At 42.9% G+C, this 19,432-nt stretch overlaps 1 protein-coding gene across 1 annotated transcript in view; it reads right to left on the reverse strand.

Moving 5' to 3' along the window:
- Window positions 1–19,432, reverse strand: part of CREB3L2 (cAMP responsive element binding protein 3 like 2) — a 114,196-nt gene that overhangs the window by 28,288 nt on the left and 66,476 nt on the right. The window contains exons 2-3 of the mRNA XM_065883866.1: window positions 16,861–17,077; window positions 898–1,073 (exon numbers count right to left, since the gene is read on the reverse strand). Of these exons, the coding sequence (XP_065739938.1) occupies window positions 898–1,073; window positions 16,861–17,077 (393 nt within the window). The remainder of the gene's footprint in view (window positions 1–897; window positions 1,074–16,860; window positions 17,078–19,432) is intronic.

The raw sequence follows: 19,432 nt of genomic DNA on the forward strand, positions 1-19,432 counted from the left end.
CAGACTCAGGTAGCTATTGAGAAGGGAATTCTAGAGGGCAGTGCAGAGGTGCTCTGTCCACAATCCCTCATCTTCCACACGGATGGAAGGTAAGAGCACAGGAGTGGGTTCTCAGCAAAGCCTTAGTGGCCCCACCACTGCTGTGCTACCTTTTCCTGAACAGGTGGACCACTATACCTCGCTCAGAGGAGATCTGACTTAAAGATGGTCAGCAGAGTCATTGTTTATAACCTGTGACTTTGAACTTAAGGAAAGTTAGGACTGGATTCCAATATCTGGAAGAAGATGTACAAGTATGACTCTGGTCCATCACCAGACACTGAAATACCCAAAGAGAAGGTGGAGTAAAACTAAATCCTACTTGCCGTAGGTGTGGAACTGAGCAAGGAAGAAATTCCAGATTTCTTACGTTTTCCACGGGGAATACATTAGGAATTGGTAGGTGGGAGATCCCTGAATTAAGTCAGGGTAACTGAGCACTACACAGGAACTAGCATTCCGTATTGCCACGGCACAGAAAGCCATGGATCGCGTCATCATCATAACCACTCCCTTTCCACCGGCTTAAAAATCAGTTCCAGGGAGAATCTTTTTTCCCCATGGATATCTATGTATTTTTAAAATTTTGTAATAGCAATCATAGAAAAAATGAAATGAGACTTGCTACCAATTTTTCTGGAAATGCCTTTAAAGGAAGTGATGTAAGCAACGCTGACACCAAATCAACATATCCTAGATATATACATAAATACATTTTTACATACATACATACATATATAGTTATATATCTTTAAACATATACAACCACTAGCTCCGAAAAGATTAAGTGCCTTATTGGAGAATGAGGATCCGTATCTTTTGATCCAATCTGTTTATATGGAGGAAAAATGAGTATACCCCAGCGTTCATTTCCAGAGGGGGTTCCTCCTTTTCAAAAGGGGTAGAGATGGCAGTGATGGTCAGAGTGACAGACGGAACTAGTCCTGAGGGCGGCTCGTCCGTGATTGGCTCTGTCTTGATGGTTGTTGATGGAAAGTCTGTAGACAGGTACCATTTCTCACTCTCCACTTCATCTGTGGGAAAAAGATAAGCACACATGTGAATCTGTTCAGGGCATCAGGTATAAGTAAAACAAATGGCACTGACCTTTCTCCTCAAAAAGAAGCTCCAACAAAGAATTACTGTGAGTAGAATAAAAGGAAATAAAATGAGGATGTGAGAGAGGAGATAAATGGATGAAGAAATGAATGGCAAAGTGAGAATCTATACTTGTATTCACTTGAGTGTAAGGATGCCTAAAGCAACTCTGGAAGGATACATATAAAAGAAAGAAACTAGGCTCTCCAGGCAGAGCAGGAAGGAGACTAGGTGGATGGGGAATAGGATAGGAGAGAGAATTTCAGTGTGTAGTGTTTTATACTTTTTGGTTTTCAAACCAATTAATATATGGAAAGGAAAGAAAGAAAGAAAGAAATGCATTTTAAAATAAGAAGGAAAGAAGCGAATGGTTGACAACCAGGGTCTCAGGAGACAGGACTGGAGACAGATCTCTGTCCTTCTCCCCAATGGATGGTTATTTGTTTTCTTCTTTTTCTTCTCACTCCCCGTCATTGGTCCTAGTCTGCTTCTCTACAACGCCGCTTATGCCTTACACCTGACCTAGACTTCCAGAATTTTACTTAGCCCTCTAAGAAACTTCAGAGTTTGTAACAGACATCTGCCCCTTGCTGAAATGGATGAAATGCTCATCCAGAGGAAAGGGCGGCATCTTGTTAAGTCTGGTCTTGGCTTGCCTCTGGCTTTCGTGACAATCACAGGCCTGAGGATCACAACAAAGCAACAGCACCGAACAGACAGAAGCACCTCCATCACTCAGTGACATTCTCCTGGGAGCCTGCATGGTACCCTGCATTTCTTACCAAGTTACATCAGAGCAGGTACCTCAGCATAGCCCTGGGAAAGGAGGGAGGAGGGCAGGAAAGGGAACAACAGCAAGAAGGCTGCAAACAGGTGCAGAACGAGAGAAAACAAGTCAGAGATTCCCAAAGTCAGCATTCCTCACCTGTTACCAGTTTTACTAAAGCGAGACTAAAATAAAGCAAAGATATGCTCCCTTGCTTTATGAAAACGTTTAAACGTTTAAACACACACACACACCAGGTGCTTCATGAACTATTACTGTCCAGGGGAGCAAAGTCATTCACATTATGAATTATTTTACACTCAAGAATTGGGCTCAACTTTTCTTATGAAAAGGTACATGAACATCATTCAGAACTGTCAAGAGGGCAGTGGAAGAGTGGGCACGGAAGCTAAAAACTGAAGTTCGCAATTGTTAAGGTTGTGTTTCTTTTTTTTTTTTTTTTTTTTTTTTGCAGTACGCGGGCCTCTCACTGTTGTGGCCTCTCCAGCTGCGGAGCACAGGCTCCGGACGCGCAGGCTCAGCGGCCATGGCTCACGGGCCCAGCCGCTCCGCGGTATGTGGGATCTTCCCGGACCGGGTCACGAACCCGTGTCCCCTGCATCGGCAGGCGGACTCTCAACCACTGCGCCACCAGGGAAGGTTGTATTTCATAAGCAACTTCCTTCAAACACGGGGAAAGGTTAGATTCACATGCATCATGGAAAATAATTTTCCCCCAAATCCAATTTCTAATTGACTCAATTAATTATTCCAGCCCCAATTTATTTCCTGAGGTCAAATAAAGACGGGCAAGACTTAGGTTGGTTGAAGGTGATTGCTTTTAGAGCTGGTTCTATGGAGCCGCTGAGTGCTATGGGGTGATGGAGGATTTCCGTCATTCTCGGGGTGTGCGCCACATCCTGGCCGAGCGGGAGGGGCAGGTAACAAAGGTCCTTTTGAAAGCAGCCAGAGGATGGAGACCACACTGTACTTGATGCAGAACCCTGCTGGGCAGATGGGCCCCCTAGCTCAGCTTGGGGAAGCAACTGGATGAGGAACCAAACGAAGTACCTAACACCACTCCCAGAATGAGCTTAGGCGTGAGGTCTCTGCCACCTGTAAGGAAGACACGCTTAGGACAGATGTGGGGAGGGGCTGGAGAGACAGAGAGAGCACAGATCACATTTTCTCCACTCAGCAATGATGTGTTCATACCTCTGCCTTGTCAACACTTACAGCCTGTCCACACTGAGCAATATTTACCTCTAGCAGAGACTGGAAGAGAGACAGTAAGATGAAATATAGTCTCAGTATATATTAAAATTAACAGTTAAGGAGGCATCCCTGAGGAAAAGGTCACATGCAATTACCAGGGAATGGTGAGATAAGGCCAGATCCCATGGCTGTGTGGTTACAATTACTGTGATGAAACATAATTCACAAGGCACAACAGGTAAAACTAAATACAAAAAGCAAATACAAAATTACAAGCAAAATAGAGACAGGTAATGAAATTAGTTCTTCCAATCTGGCTAAGCCATTCTCAAAGCACACACATTCATAAAATAGGTCAAGATAGTCTATATTCTTTTTTTATTTTTGGTTTTTTGTTTGTTTGTTTTGTTTTGTTTTTTTGCGGTACGCAGGCCTCTCACTGCTGTGGCCTCTCCCATTGCGGAGCACAGGCTCCGGAGGCGCAGGCTCAGTGGCCATGGCTCACGGGCCCAGCCGCTCCGCCGCATGTGGGATCTTCCCGGACCGGGGCCCGAACCCATGTCCCCTGCATTGGCAGGCAGACTCTCAACCACTGCGCCACCAGGGAAGCCCAAGATAGTTTATATTCTTAATGCTCAGTGTCCTACACCCCCATTTTAAAATTTTTTATATAATCTTTGCTGTATCAGAGATGGAGACTGACGGACAAATAATGATATGTGAACTATGAAACAAAACTTCCCCTGAACTCTTCCAAGAGAAAAGCCCAAGGAAGCTGCCTTTCCTCCCCTGAGCCTTTTGGGGACAAACCACTGGTGCTGCCTTCATGCTTCCATTTCAGTACAGCAATTTATTACTCTACCTTGAAAGATGTTTTTTGAATTAGAAAGAAGTTTAAGGCCATCAACCTCAGATGTGTTTTTATAGATGAGGAAACTAACATGCAGGTCTAAATCACACAGCAAATATGTGGCAGAACCCAGATCTCCCGATCCATTAAAGAAACAACTAAACATGTAGATAAAGATGTGTGCACAGGGACTTCCCTGGTGGTCCAGTGGTAAAGAATCTGCCTTACAATGCAGGGGATGTGGGTTCGATCCCTGGTCAGGGAAATAAGATCCCACGTGCCAAGAGGCAACTAAGCCAGCGCGCCACAACTACTTAGCTTGCATGCCTTGACTAGAGAGCCTGTGTGCCACAAACTACAGAGCCCATGCACTCAGGAACCTGCGCACAACTACAGAGCCCATGTGCCCTGGAGCCTGCGTGCCAGAACTAGAGAGAAGCCCTGTGCCACAACAAAGAGCCTGTGTGCCGCAACTAAGACCCAATGCGGCCAAAAATAAAATAAAATAAATAAATATTTTTTTTAAAAAGATGTGTGTACAGATATGCTCACTGCAGCATTATTTATAATCAAAAAACACTGAAAGTAACCAAAAGAGCAAAAAGTAAGGGCAAAGTGAATGAATTAGGGTACATCCATACAATGGAAATATTATGCAGCCAGTAATGTTACATGTTTAGACACTTTTTAATAACAAGGCAAAGAGTTATGATAGAATATTAAGGAAAAAACCTGAATATAAATTTATATACTATTAATGAAGAAACTGATAGGAAAAAAAGACTGAAAGGAAATATGTCAAAATAGTAAAAATATCTCTGGAGAATAATTCAGAACATGAGTGACTTTTTTTTTTCTCTAGTTTCATACTATTTCTAAATTTCCTATACTGGGAATATATTGTCCCTGGATGATCACACATGGACATGGCCTGCTTCTGCCTGCTCTGCTTCATATTTTATGATGGTAATTATTACATAGACGCCTTAGTGGGTCAAGTGGCCCATTTAGAGTCCCTTGACTTAAGAAGAGTCAATGAGTACCTTAATATATGTTATAAATTGCATAACTGGCTCCAGTTCTTCGTTTGTCCCTCTATCCCTGTCCTTTGCCATGTAATTTTGCAGTGCCCTCCCACTGGGGACTAATCCCTACCCTGGGGTTGGCCACATGACTGGCTTTGGCCAAGAGGATGTTAGCTTTGCAACACAAGTAAAGTCTTGAAATGCACTTGTACAACTGAACTTACACACTTGTACCTTTGCCATCACACTTATGAGAAGGATGTGCCAGGACAGTCTACTGATCCCAGAAGGAGGACAGACACATAAATCAGAGTTGCTCCCAGATGAGCCTGGCCAAGATCAGCTAACTCTCAGCCTTAGACGTGTGAGTGAATCTAGCTGAAATCAGCAAAATCACCCAGCTGCCCCTGACCCTCCACGCCTAAATTAGCCAACCTCCAGCCAAGGCACAGACATGTGAACTCTAATAACAAATGATTGTTGTCAAAGCTAATGAGTTTCGTGGTGATTTGTTATGCAGGAATACAGCTGGCTGATACAATACAGCTGCATGTATATACAAGAAATTAAATCCATGACATCAGAACCTATGGCAACAAATCGTTACACCTTGTTCCCATAATAATTCCTCTAAACCACCAACTGTGAACCATATCAATAAATATTTGTAGATTGACTGACTTGATCTACCAATTAGATAATAAAATAAATGATTTCAGTTGAAGAAAGTTAGCCAGTAAGAAGTTCGGTGAGAACATTCCAGTGGCGGTTGAAATTAGAGAAAAAAGCTTTCATTCTGAACTACTAGGTATTGACTTATACTCTGTCCCTCAGTGGATCAAATTGGAGAAAACAAAATGACAAATGTAACCTGTGAGGTAGGGGGTTAACAAAGGATAAAGGGAAAGGGAACCAGAAGAATATGTATTACAATTTTTCTATGTGACCTTATTTTTGTAGTTTTATTTCATTGGCAAAAGATCAGCAGAGCACCATGGCCTAGAACTTAGATGGTTGAGTTATTGATAAAACTGCAAAAACAAGATCCAGTATACACTCTATGTCCAATTTCTAATACTTGAAGCTCAGATAGTGAGTGAAATTTTTTTTTTTTGTAAATTGTATCTATATGCCTTTTAAGTTTCATTTCAGAAGGAAAACATCACCCAATAAGGTCAGTAGTGCACTGTGGGGAGTAAGAAGCACAACCAGCGTATCATCTGATTTTATTTAAACAGCTCCCTGGGCTTCCCTGGTGGCGCAGCGGTTAAGAGTCCACCTGCCAACGCAGGGAACACGGGCTGGAGCCCTGGTCCGGGAGGATCCCACATGCCATGGAACAACTAGGCCCATGCGCCACAGCTACTGAGCCTGCGCTCTAGAGCCCGCAAGCCACAACTGCTGAGCCCACGTGTCACAACTACTGAAGCCCGCGCACATAGAGCCCGTGCTCCACAGCAGGAGAGGCCACTGCAACGAGAAGCCCGCGCACTGCAACAAAGAGTAGCCCCGGCTCGCCGCAACTAGAGAAAGCCCGTGCACAGCAACAAAGACCCAACACAGCCAAAAGTAAATAAATAAAATAACTTTATAAAAAAATGAAATAAAATAAACAGCTCCCTATCAAAGGTCAAACTCGACTGGCAAATTTCCTCGTCATCACCACTTAGCTGTCAGCAAGAAAATAAAAACAAGCCACTGTCTCATGGCGATGAATCCTTCATATCCAAGGATGAAATGGAGCAGCTATGAGCAATGGAGCTAGATGCTGAGATTACCAAGATAGCGGCTAAAAACCCCACAAACCAAAACCAACATAGAGGCAACACCAAAATGCAGGTCCTCAATCATTTCCATATGTGCTGCGTAAATAATGGCACTGAATAGATACTGATTCCTGGGAAGGGGAAAAAAGAGATTAAACTCTAAATTGGGAGTAGGTAGTATCTTTATAACTATGTCTCATATATGTGTGTGTGTTTTATATATATATACACATACACTCATTTATATATGGTGTGTCTGTGTACTTTTAAAAAGAGAAATTACATAGGACAAATGCCACTTACATGATATACACACATATGTACCCATTAGCTATTTATATATGCCTAAAGTAAAAAGGAAATTTTTGTAAATTAAAGAAGTATGCCTCATCTAAATCCTTCAGCATTTGACAACTGTGTTTGCCCTTTGAAAAATTTCAAAGGAGCTGGCAAATCTTGGCCGATTTTTGATGTAAACAACTCTTAAAGAAAAATGCTAAGGCTGGGTTCTGGAGGCTGGGAGAGGGGCAGGAATGCAGTTGAATATGTCAGAATCATATTAAGCTGTAGCCCACTGCATGTTCAGACAGAAGGTAGGCGCCTGCCTGCTCAGAGTCCCCTCCCTGAGTGCCTGGACCCTGAAATCTCCTCCAGTGGTGAGTGGCATGAAAAAGTGTTGAAAATAGTAAAAATAGCAAACACTGAACTGTGAGTGTTTACTATGTACTAAGCATTATTCCAAGTGCTTTAGATATATATTAATTAATTTAATCCTAAGAGTGACCCTGGAAGGCATGTACTATGATTACCCTCATTTTATAGACAAGGACACTAAGAGATTAACTCCCTCACCCTACGTTACCCAGCTGGTATACGGCCAACCTGGGATCCACACCCAGGCAAACCAGACCCACAGTCCTGCCCCTGGCCCCTCTAGCATACTGCTTTGCAAGAGATCAATGATGAAACAGATCTCTAGCCAAAAGTGAGCATTCTTCAATTAATGTTATTTTGAGCCCATAATTAGCCACTACAAAAGGTACAATATTGGTTCTTTCTATACTTCTCACCTTCGTTTATATGGACTCCTAATCCAATGTTCCTGAGGTTAAGAATTCCAGTTTAACACCAGCAAATAAGAGCTGAAGTGTTCTGAGAGCTCACTGTGTGCCAGTCACCGTTCTAAATGTCTTCACGTATTTACACAGGTTTCTGTGATGGATGCGATTTCTCTTGTACACCTCCCTCACTCCATGCCTTCTGTGCTTGTGCTTACAGAACCTCTTTCCCTTACTCTGGTGTTCATATTGTGGCCAGTTGATAAACTATGTATTTAATTATGTGGTAATTTACATAGGGCAATAATAACAAGAGCTAATATGTATTTAGTGTTTACTAATTGCCAGGCGCTGTTATAAATGTTTAGTACATACTAACTCATTTACTCCCCCCAACAACAGCACAAGGTTAAGTATTATTACTATTATTCCCATTTTAAAGATCAGGAAAGGGCTTCCCTGGTGGCGCAGTGGTTGAGAGTCTGCCTGCCGATGCAGGGGACATGGGTCCGTGCCCCGGTCCGGGAAGATCCCACATGCCACGGAGCTGCTAGGCCCGTGAGCCATGGCCGCTGAGCCTGCGCATCCGGAGCCTGTGCTCCGCAACGGGACAGGCCACAACGGTGAGAGGCCCGTGTACCGCAAAAAAAAAAAAAAAAAAAAAAAAAAAAAGATCAGGAAAGAAACACAAGAGTTGAGCCACTTGCCCAGGATCACACCATTAGTAAGTGGCAGAGCCCAGATTCCAATTCAGGCAAATTGATTCCAGAGATTAATCGCTATACTCCATCCGTGTTCTGCATTTGGCATCTCAAGTCTTCCCATAGGATACTGTGTTTAAAGTATTCATTGAATAAATATCTGTAGAGCAAATGACCGATTTCAAAAGATTTACTTAGTATATACACGCAAAAAACCCTTGTGTGTACATTTCTTTTCCTTCATGAAAATTAATGACTCTTACCCATGAATAGAGTAAGTTTAACGCTAGATAGCTGTACATATTGCTTTCTTATACCATTCTAGCATTGCAATGGCCAGGCAAACGAAGAAGTCATGATTTCACTTCTAAAAGGGGGGAAAGCATCATTATTTTCTTAACCTGTTAGAAAAAGAAAATAAAAGGTAATCTCAAAAGGAAGATGAATAGCAAAAAAGCATTCACCACTAGCCCAGGCTTCAGACTCGGAAAGGAAGGCTGTTCCTCTGCTTGTCTATCCCAAGCACATCAGGTTCTTTCTGTAGCGCATCCATGTCAGGGGACCCAGCTACTCTCTGTAGGGAGATGACAGACACATCTGCCTTTTTTTTACCCTAGAATCTACCCCTCTAAGACAGCTCAGACCCATGCTCTTGTCAGCTCAGACCCATAGCTCTAATCAAATGTGATGAAGATACAGCTATTTATCATCTCTCTGTGACTTTCTTTCCCAGGTCCCACGGCCTTGGAATATTTCAACATCAAGAGGTCTTCCCACTGCAAACAGGAAACCTAAGTCACCCATGACTCATCTCTACCCTTTATTCAGCAAACCCGATGGTATGCTAATCCTGCTCTGGGTTTCATCTAATCCTTTCAAAATCCATTTTTTCTTTGCCATGGATGGTACATGCCTTTCCGTTTCTCCCTGCATTGCTATATCCATGCACACCTTCCCTGCTCTGGCATCATCAGCCACGAGACACCATTTTCTTCTTCTAGACTCCAAAAAAAACACCAGCCCACTTTCCTAAGGCCTTGTTTCCCATCAAATGCTGAGTCTCCGCCTTCCATCAGGCTACCTCATACCAGCAGCATCTGTTCATGTTTAGCTCACAGATTATTGTTTTCATTCCCACCTATGAAAACAGCTCCTTAAACTTAGGATATCCACACTAAGCCAATGTACCCAGCCATCACTTGCCCTACTCACTCTAGAAGTCTAACCAGGCTAACCTGAAGGAAGATGATTATTATTTATGTGCTGGTCCCACCCTCTCTAGACCTGGAAGAGCCACAGTTATAGTCCTTTATTCCACCCAAAATAAAGTTACCTTGACTTGTGCATGGTGCCAGTAGATCACTTCTGTATTAGTATATTTTATGCCGAGTCTGTTGATATTCTATATATTTCCAACTTGGTTCTTATATCATCTCGGAGGATAGGGGCCATGTCTAGTTCTCTCTGAACAACCTTCATCCAGCACTACTAAGTTTCTTCTTTAGGAAGAAGACTGAAATTAACTAACAAAGCAAATGAATACCTAGCCTCCCAATTTAATTACAAAGGAACATGACCAAAATAGAGTAACTCATGAAGATACCCTCCAGGCGGTGAGGTGCAAGACTTGGTCATTCACATATAAGCTTTTTATTCTTCAGTCTACTTGGAAGCTTCTGCTTATCTCTTTATAACCTCTTTACTTTTTTTTTTTTTAAAGAACAGAAAACCGTGCTTAGCAGCCTTAATCATGGGCAGAAATGAACGAGCTGAATGTAGGATGTCTTTCTGGTGGTTCTGAGGGTCGAGCACACATTCCTAGGACTGGCTCCTGTGGTTGCCAAACGATGTGAAGTCCTTTAACTCAAGTGTTTCAGAGAAGTCTACAGTCAAATTCAGCCCTGAAGACAGATGACTCCTGTGTAATCTTAGACTAGTGTTTCTCAACCTTCTTTTGGTCACAGACTCTTTTGAGGATCTAAAAAAATTATAAATGTTCTCAGCAGGAAAACTGACAAATGTTGACAGTCCAAAATTTTGCATATAATTTTAGGGGTCTACAGTCCATCTGAAGAACATGATACACTAACAGGATAAGAACACCTACATTTGCCCAATATAGTTGGCCTGGGGTTCAAGGAGGGAGGAAGAGGGAAAAGAAAGAGTGAGCAAAGAAAGAACAAGGAAGGAAGGAAGAAGGGAAGGAAAGAAGGATGATGGTGGGAAAGAGAAAGAGAGGAGAAAAGGGAGTAAGAGTGAGGGAAAAAAAGAGAGAAATCCAATAAACTGAGAGAGCGTCTGTGCTTGAGCTGTTCAGCTTATCACTTTGTTTCAGGCTTGGAAGCAATTACAGAAGAATGGCATTTAATCTCAGTAAAACTGGACAAGAAGATTGGAATCATTGGCTTTCTGAGATATAATGAAATAATATCCATCACTAGAAACAAGAATTCCTAGTTTTGCTTAAGCTGTTTAAACAATGCAGAAGATGAAGAAGATGAAATTTAATGCAAACAGCAATTTTTAAATGTTGCCTATTTATGCGTTGCCTGAAGGACTATCATCCTCCTCGATCAGGAAGGCAAACTGCTTAAGAGAGCACTGACTCCAGAGGGAACTTTGTGAATTAATACTCCCTTAAGGCGGATGCAAATTGGGGTTCAAATGAATCAAATAATTCTGTTCCCAAACATTTGTATATCCACAGAAAAACAACTGAAGCCAGGAACTCGACAAAGCCTTCCCGGGCAAGTTCCTCATCCATTCATGCACACTGCCTACCTTTGATTTCACACATCCCAGAGGGTTCCTATCCATGTTCATTATCCCCTACTTATAAAAGTACTTTTGCTGGGACTTCCCTGGCGGTCCAGTGGTTAAGACTCTGTGCTTCCACTGCAGCGGGCACGGGTTCGATCCCTGGTTGGGGAACTAAGATCCTGCATGCTGTGTGGCTAGAAAAAAACAAAAGCTGGCATAGAAAGCTTTTACTCAGAGAGAAACCGGTACTTAACAAAGATGAACTGTGGATCAGAAACTCTCTGCAAAATATATCTGACCCACTGTACCTATTCTCAGCAAATTACCAGCATGGCCTATTGCAGTGCTGACTTAAAATGTTGCACAAGCTAAAAGTTGAGAATTATGTTTCATTCGGCGGACTTTCTGAGGGCTTAAGCCTGGAAAAGAGCCTCTCCGATAACTCTGAGGGACTGCTCCGAAGAGGTGAGGGAGGAGCCGGGATATACAGGACTTTTTGCAACAAAAACCAGGTAGCCGGAACGTCAAAAGATTACTGTTTATTAAAGAAAACCGGACACCTCAAGGAAATGAATTTAGCATTTTTCTCTGTGTGGGAATACGCAAGAGTCTGGGCTCATTGAAATCATCCCTTTGATATGCACCAGAACTATCTAGGGCCAGGATCCTGCTTTTTTCCATACTGAATCCCCTTGGGGTGCACAGTCTGGCTGACAGCTTGATGGCCACAACATCTTTTGTTTATTGATACAATACGGCAAGCGACACATTCTTCGTGCACAGCAGTATAGCACCTCTAAACAGAAGGAGGGGCCAGATGGGGGGAACTGAGTGGTGTGTGCTTTGGTCTAATGATAAGAAAGCTTCCTGTAAAAGACTGACTGATCATTTCTCCCCACACTAAGCTATCAGTATAGGTGGCACCTATGAGTTCCTTTATGCTGCATTTATACTGATTAGCATTTAAAAAGCAAAGAAATAGTGTTATTGGGAAGAGAAAGGGACCCTCAACTTTTGGAAACCTGCTTATTTGCAATCATTTTAGTCGGGGTCTTGGTTTAGAAGAATCAATGTCCTAGCCCTCTGCCCACTATGTGCTTCCCTCCAACCATCACCACTGTTTCAACTCTACTCAACGCTTTAGGGCCCAAACGAAATTCTGCCTTGTTCATGCAATTCTTCCTGTGATCTTCACTGGGCGTACGCTCTGAACTTCTAGTTTCTTTTCCTCTTGGGACACTGCTCATATTCGGTCTGATCAAGTATTGGGGTACAAGGCATTTTCCCTAGAGTCTGGGTGTAAGTTTTACCATCGTTGTCTCACAAGTATCTACGACAGTGCTTGACACACAGTAAGTGTTCAACAAACACGGAAGTGAAGGGGAAAGTTGCCCAGATTGTTTTGGCCAGCTCTAATCTGCATAGTCTAGAAACAAGGCTGCTGAATGGCTGACTAGCTCCACAGATGATAACTAAATACAATATAGGTATTGCTATATTGTTATCACACTCCTGACACAGGGCCTCTGCACTTGCCGTTTCCTCTGCCTAGAAGCCTCTTAGACATACACCTAGTTCTTTCCCTCATCTGCTGATCTTTGCTCAAATACTACCTTCAAAGAAAGGCCTTCCCTGTCTATCCTATTTAAAACCTCAACTCCCCCACTGCTATGGTTTGAATGTTTGTGTCCTCCCAAATTCATATGCTGAAATTCTAATGCCCAAAGTGATGGTAATAGGAGGTAGGGCCTTGGGGAGGTGATTAGATCATGAGGGTGAAGCCCTCTGTAATGAAATTAGTGCCCTTATAAAAGAGACCCCACAGAGCTCCCCAGGACCTTCCACCATGTGAGAACACAATGAGAAGTCTGCAACCAGAGAAGGTTCTCCCCCAACCATGCTGACACCCTGATCTCAGACTTCCAGCCTCCAGAACTGTGAGAAATATATTTCTGTTGTGTACAAGCCACCCAGTCTGTGGTATTTTGTTATGGCAACTTGAATGGATTAAGAAACTCCCCCCTCCTCCAACATCTCCCTATTTTTTTCTGATTTATTTTTCTGTATATCACTGATCACCATCGAATACATATATATAGTTTACTTCTTTACTTTTTCTTATTTCCTATTCCCCCCTCACATCCTAGAATATAAACTCCATGAAGCAGAGATCTTTATAACTTGCGTTCAGTCTTTATCCCCCAGTGCTTAGGATAGTCGGTGGCAGATTAAGCACAAAGTAGGTGCTCAGTGAATAGCTAAGGAATGAATTTTTTAAATGAATCACAAAGCACCTGTAAAATACTTACCTCTACTTGGCACTGTGCTTGATCCTGCAGAAGACAACTGCTAGCAGCCAGGAAACTGTAACCTGATCAAATACCTGCAGCCCAGCGTGTCTGCACAGTGATGGGGCACGCAGAGCAGGTGTCTCCCCTGATGTATCACCAAAGGCTGGGAACATGCTTCATTCAGTCTCCTATACCTTCTCCCTTAACAACTCAAGAACCACTAGGAGAATGAATGGCTACACTGTAAGGCACTGATAACATGTGATAAAGGAGTCCAGACATGGAAGAAGCCAGTTTATAGACATTACTATGAGAAGAAGTGTGGTGGTCAGCTTCTAAGACATCCCCCCAGTGGTCCTGTTTTTCTGGCATTCCCATCCTTATATGGTCCCCAGCCACAAGGAATCAGGACTCCCCTGTGTGACTGACAGAATAACTTCCACAGCTGGGTCAGAAAAAGTATTTCAGCTCCTGCCTTGGTGTCTTGGCTCTCTCACTCTTTGGAAGGTGCCTATGCTCACCACTACACCACCAACGTATCCCTCACTCTTTGGGAAGCCAGCTCCCATGCTGTGGTGATACTCAAGCAGCGCCATGGAGAGGAACTGATTCACTAGCATCAACTTGCCAGCTATGTAATGGAACCACCTTAGAAGTAGATCTTCTAATCCTGGAAAAGTCTTCAGATAACTGAAGCCTCAGCCAACATCCGATTTCAACCTCATGAGAGATCCTGAACCATGTGGACAAAGAATTCCACCTGCCATATCAGCAAACAAAGGATGTTGTAGCCATCAAGCCCTCAGCCACTGCATCTGTCCCCAGCTGTGCACCCTGAGGGGATTCAGGATGGGAAAGAACAAGATACTGGTCTTAGATAGTTAAGGTGCACATCAGAGGAATGATTTCAATGAGCCCAGACACTTGCATCTTCCTATACAGAGAAAAAATGGTAAATTCACTAACTTGAGATGTCTGGGTTTTTTTAATTAACAGTAATCTTTTGATGTTCTGACTACATGGTTTTTGTTGCAAAAACTCCTATATATCCTGGCTCCTCCCTCACCTCTTCCGAGCAGTCCCTCAGAGCTATCTGAGAAGCTGCTTCCCAGGCTTAAGTCCTCAGAAATTCTGCCAAATAAAAAAACATAATTCTCAACATTTTTTTTCAGTCAACAAACAGAAGCAGCTAAGTGAGCCTGTCCTGAATTCCTGATCCACAGAAATCATGAGAGGTAATGAATGATTACTACTGCTTTAAGCCACGAATTTGGGGAGATCTGTTACACAGCAGTAGATAACTAATACAAGAGGTATCAGAAATGACTTCCACAAAGGAAGTAGGGCTTGAAATAGAGACATCAAAGGAATTGTAGGAATAACAGAGGCAAAGCAGTAAAGAGAATACAGGGAAAACCATGAGCAAAGGCAGATACAAATATTAAACAGAAACCATACCCATACAGAATCTCAGGATTGGAAACAAATCTTAAAGGTCAATTTAGTCCAACCTTTCATCTAGTGCTAGAGTCTACTTTAAAAATAAAACAACTAAGGCAGGGACTGCATGAATTTATCTAAGCTAAAACCCAGAAGAAGGCTGAGTCCTTACAGTGGCCCTCTGTGTAATGATAAAATGAGGAGTATTTAGTCATAACAGAGACCATATTCCTGCATTTGAACTGAGGTCATTCCTGGAAGTGATTTAATAAGAAATTGAGGGGGAAGGAAGATGGAGTACAGAGGAGGGGAGAAGAAAGACAAAAAGGAGGAGAAGCAGAAGAAACAGAAGCAGGAGGAGGAAAAGAAGGGGATCAGGAAGAAGAACAATAACAGCTCTACAACAACAGAAGATGAAAGAGAAAACACTGATTTATTGAAATGCTGTGTGGTGGGCACTGTCCTAAGTTCTTTAAACACATCATCTCATTTTACCCTCACAACAGCTCCAAAACCTCAAATTATTTTAGCTCTACTTCTTCCCTTCCTTCCCAGGAGTCTTCCCCTCACCCTGTTCTCCAGATTTGAGGTAGAGAAAGTGGACAAACCACAGAGAGGAAGGATTAAATCATCATGCATCTGACCTCTTGTCAGGAAAAATCTGAGAATACAGTTAAGGCTCTAGAGGGTCCAATCAAGAAAGAATCCACCCACATATTTGGGGCCTTCCCTTTACTGAGGATATAAGGCCAGATTTCCTGGGCTGCTGGTCAGCAAACCTCTAATCAAAGGAAGAATAGATCTGAGATGGGAAAGAAAAAACCTAGAGCATTCTCTGTCCCAAGATATGATGTTTTACTGATCCCAAAGTTGGTTCTTTTAGAGGCCAGTAGTAGACCTAAGAACCCCAACTGGACGAGGGATTCCTCCACAAAACTAATAGCCTATTTGTGAAGTTGATAGGAAGCATTTGCCTTTGACCCAAAGAAGCAGGAGGGAGCTTGCTCTGTAGGTAGCCATTTCACAAGATGTTGCCATGTGTACAGTGGTATAGGAAGGGAGGGGGACATCCAGGTCAAGCCAGAGGATATCAAGTTAGTGACCATCTCCCACACTTTTCATCCTCCTGGGAGAAGAGAGCATATGTCAAACTAGTATTAGAGAATATAATTTTCAAAACTTAACTCAAGATACTAAAATAGCTGATTATACTTCTAGGAAAACAAACATAGAAAATTAAATTTTAAAAGTATACATACAGCCTATACCAATTAAAGGCCTATGGATTAATAGTCAAAACATCTGAACATCTCTAAGGTCAGGAAAACTAAACCTTTAACACATACCATACTAATGGCATTGATAATGGACACGAAAGGGTAACCAATGAAAAAAGTCGTAGGGATGCTAGACAAGATCTCCTATACATGGGGTCGATGAAACATGCTGAAAATAGGTTAAGAGGATGCCCAAGAAGTGTTTACGGAAAGAATGGTCATAAAAATGATTTCTCAGAAAAAAAAATGGCATGACCTCTGAAACAATGGATGTACTGGAATTATCAACCAGATAGGCCAACTTGATTTGCAAAAGGATGCTTTGCTGCCCAGTCCACAGGGTCAGAGAAAGCAATTAGTACCATTCAGCTCTAGCAAATTCCCAGAGCACACAGTCTCAGGTAGAGAGAGGTATTCTGTGTCTCTTTGCATTTCCCCATGGCCCAAGCACAAGGCCACACACAGCAGGTATGTGGCTGAAGGGGGCGCTAATGATAACACACACTCCACACCCTCAAGGAGGTCAGAGACAAAGGTGCCGAGGTCCCAGCTGCTTCCCCTGCTCTGGGTTTACCATCGTTGAAGCTGTCACTGGCGGTGACGTGGGCGAACGGTGACTGGGCCCGAGGCTCCTCACACAGGGAGTAGCTGTGCTCAGCCTGAATGAGAGGTGCCGGGGACGTTGGGGACGGCTCTACCTCCATCGACACACTCTTCTCTGAGAGGAAAGGGTCATTCAGGAGCTGGCCCAAGACGTTCTGGGAAAACTCATCCAGCAGCTCCGAGAAGTGCTACAAGAAACAAAGGAGGAAGGACTCAGTTTCTCTTAACCATGATCTGACATTTACACACATGTTCTAAAGCAAAAATATCATCCACTGCTTCAGATGAAGTCCCTTATACACAATGTCCAGTTATCTGTTGCTGTGTAGCAAACCACCCCAAAGAGTGGTGGCTTACAACAGCCAAGAGTTACTATCTCTCACCACTCTGTGGGTTGGCTGGGTGGATGTGCTGATTTCACCTGGGTTCACTGACAAAGGCACAATGAGCTGGAAGGCTGGAGGGGGCTGGGCCGGGACACTGGACACCTGGGCCTTTTTCTCAAAGAGGCTCTAGCAGGCTGGGAGCCCTCATAGGATGGTAGAGATGTTCCCAAAGGGAGAAAACCAAAGCTGCATGGCCTCAGAGGTCACACATCATCACTCCCTCCACATTCTTCAGGTCAAGGCAAGTGACAACGCCAGCCCAGACTCATGGGGTGGGAAAATATACACCACCTCTTGACCAGAGGAACTGCAAAATCACATCGCAGGCAAGTGTAAACAGGATGGCATGACTCACTCGGGGCCATCACTGGAACTATCCACCACATTTTGCATTGGGAATATTTTAAAATAAGCTACCTTGTATTTTTGAAGCATGGAAGTGTTATTTATAGCCAAGTGCCAAGTTCAAAGGCATCAGAGGCAGCTTCCCTCTATTCTCCCAAGTACCTGGACTTTGTCCCTTTCTAGTTTTTCCTTAATCTCCTTAATCTCTTCTCATTTCCATCTCCAACAGCAACACCTCCCTACCCACCGCCATGCCATGACAATGATACAGAAATGGTCTATACATATATTCACAGGGAGTCCTATATCCCTCGTTCCATGGTCCCACATTAAAGGACTGTAGCCCCATCTACTCTCCCTCACTGATAGGGGGATGTTCATGATATGAGGGTCTGTAGAGCTGGGTTTCTCAACCTCAGCACTACTGACATTTTAGATGGGTGATTCTTTGTTATGGGGGGGCAGGGTTGTTCTGTGCATTGTAGGATGTTTAGCAGCATTCCTGGCCTCTACTCACTACATGCCAGTAGCACTCCCCTAGTTGTGAAAACCAAAAATGTCTCCAGCCATTGTCAAATGTCCCTTGGCCAGGGCCAGGGGGGTGGGGGTGGGGGTAAGGGGAAGATCACCCTTGGTTTAGAACTACTGCAGTAGAGTATATTAAAAATAATTATAATATAATTTAATTTAAAATTTCACTTGATACCAGCTGTTAGAGCCACTTCTACCTTCTTAATGTTCCCTGAGTCACAGACCAACAGGTGTCATCCTTATCGATTAAACTTTAGGGACACCTCTGGAATAGAAAGGAAGTTAGGAAAGCAGGTCCAGCAATAAGAGAACTGATTGCAAATGGTGATACTTGGGGTAGACAATGAAAACTCTTGGGATTTGCAGAGCAACTAAGTCCTACCATTGAACTGAAGTGTCAGTGAAGGTGTTATGAAAATGAATGCAGCTTGGGGAAGCGGGGGGCAGGTGGTAACCCTAAGGTTAGAGCTCTAATATTAGGATAGTTGTAGGGCAGAACTTCTGCTTTTGTAAAGGAGAGAAGCAGACAACAGGGAAGAGGCCTTGCAGGCTAGGTCCTTAAGGCAGAGTTAGATTGCTGGGTTTCACCAACAGCACAAACATGAGCTATGGCTGCATCTCATCAGGACAGAAGGCAGAGAAGCCACAGGCCTTGGGCACATCCTAATAGGCATGGGTCATCTGTGAGAACAAGACAGGGTGGTTGGGAGAGGGTTCTCTGTATACAAACATATTTAGAACTGAAAGGTCCTTAGAAGCATCTAAGGCAAGAATTCCCAGATGCCAACTGTCTGCTTCACAATCACCAGAAGAATTTTGTTGTAGTTGTTTTATAATGGAATATGTCAAGCATTCAGAAAAATTAGAGAAAATAGAACCATAAATAATTACGTGTAGATTCCTTTTTAAAAAATTATTTTTCCACATTGTTACTGGAACATTTTTTCTTTACTCTTTCTTTCTTTTTTAAAAAATAAAACATGAAGCTCCTATCCAATCCCCTTCTTTCCTCTCAGAGTTAACTACTACCCTGAACTTGGTGTTTATTTTTCCCATCTAGGACTTTACACTTTTACTACATAAGTATGTTTCTATTACAAACATACGGACTTTTTAAACTTTAAGGAAACAGCACCATACTTCACACCTCCTCTGCAAATTTCTTCTTGCAAAAAACTTTTTAGCTTATTCATGTTCACATGTGTAGCTCTATTTCATTCAGTTCAATTTCTGAATTGTATTACATTGTACTTATCCATTTCCTCTTGAGGGACATTTAAA

Source organism: Phocoena phocoena, chromosome 9 (genome assembly GCF_963924675.1).
Source record: "Phocoena phocoena chromosome 9, mPhoPho1.1, whole genome shotgun sequence".
NCBI classification, from domain to species: Eukaryota; Metazoa; Chordata; class Mammalia; order Artiodactyla; family Phocoenidae; genus Phocoena; species Phocoena phocoena.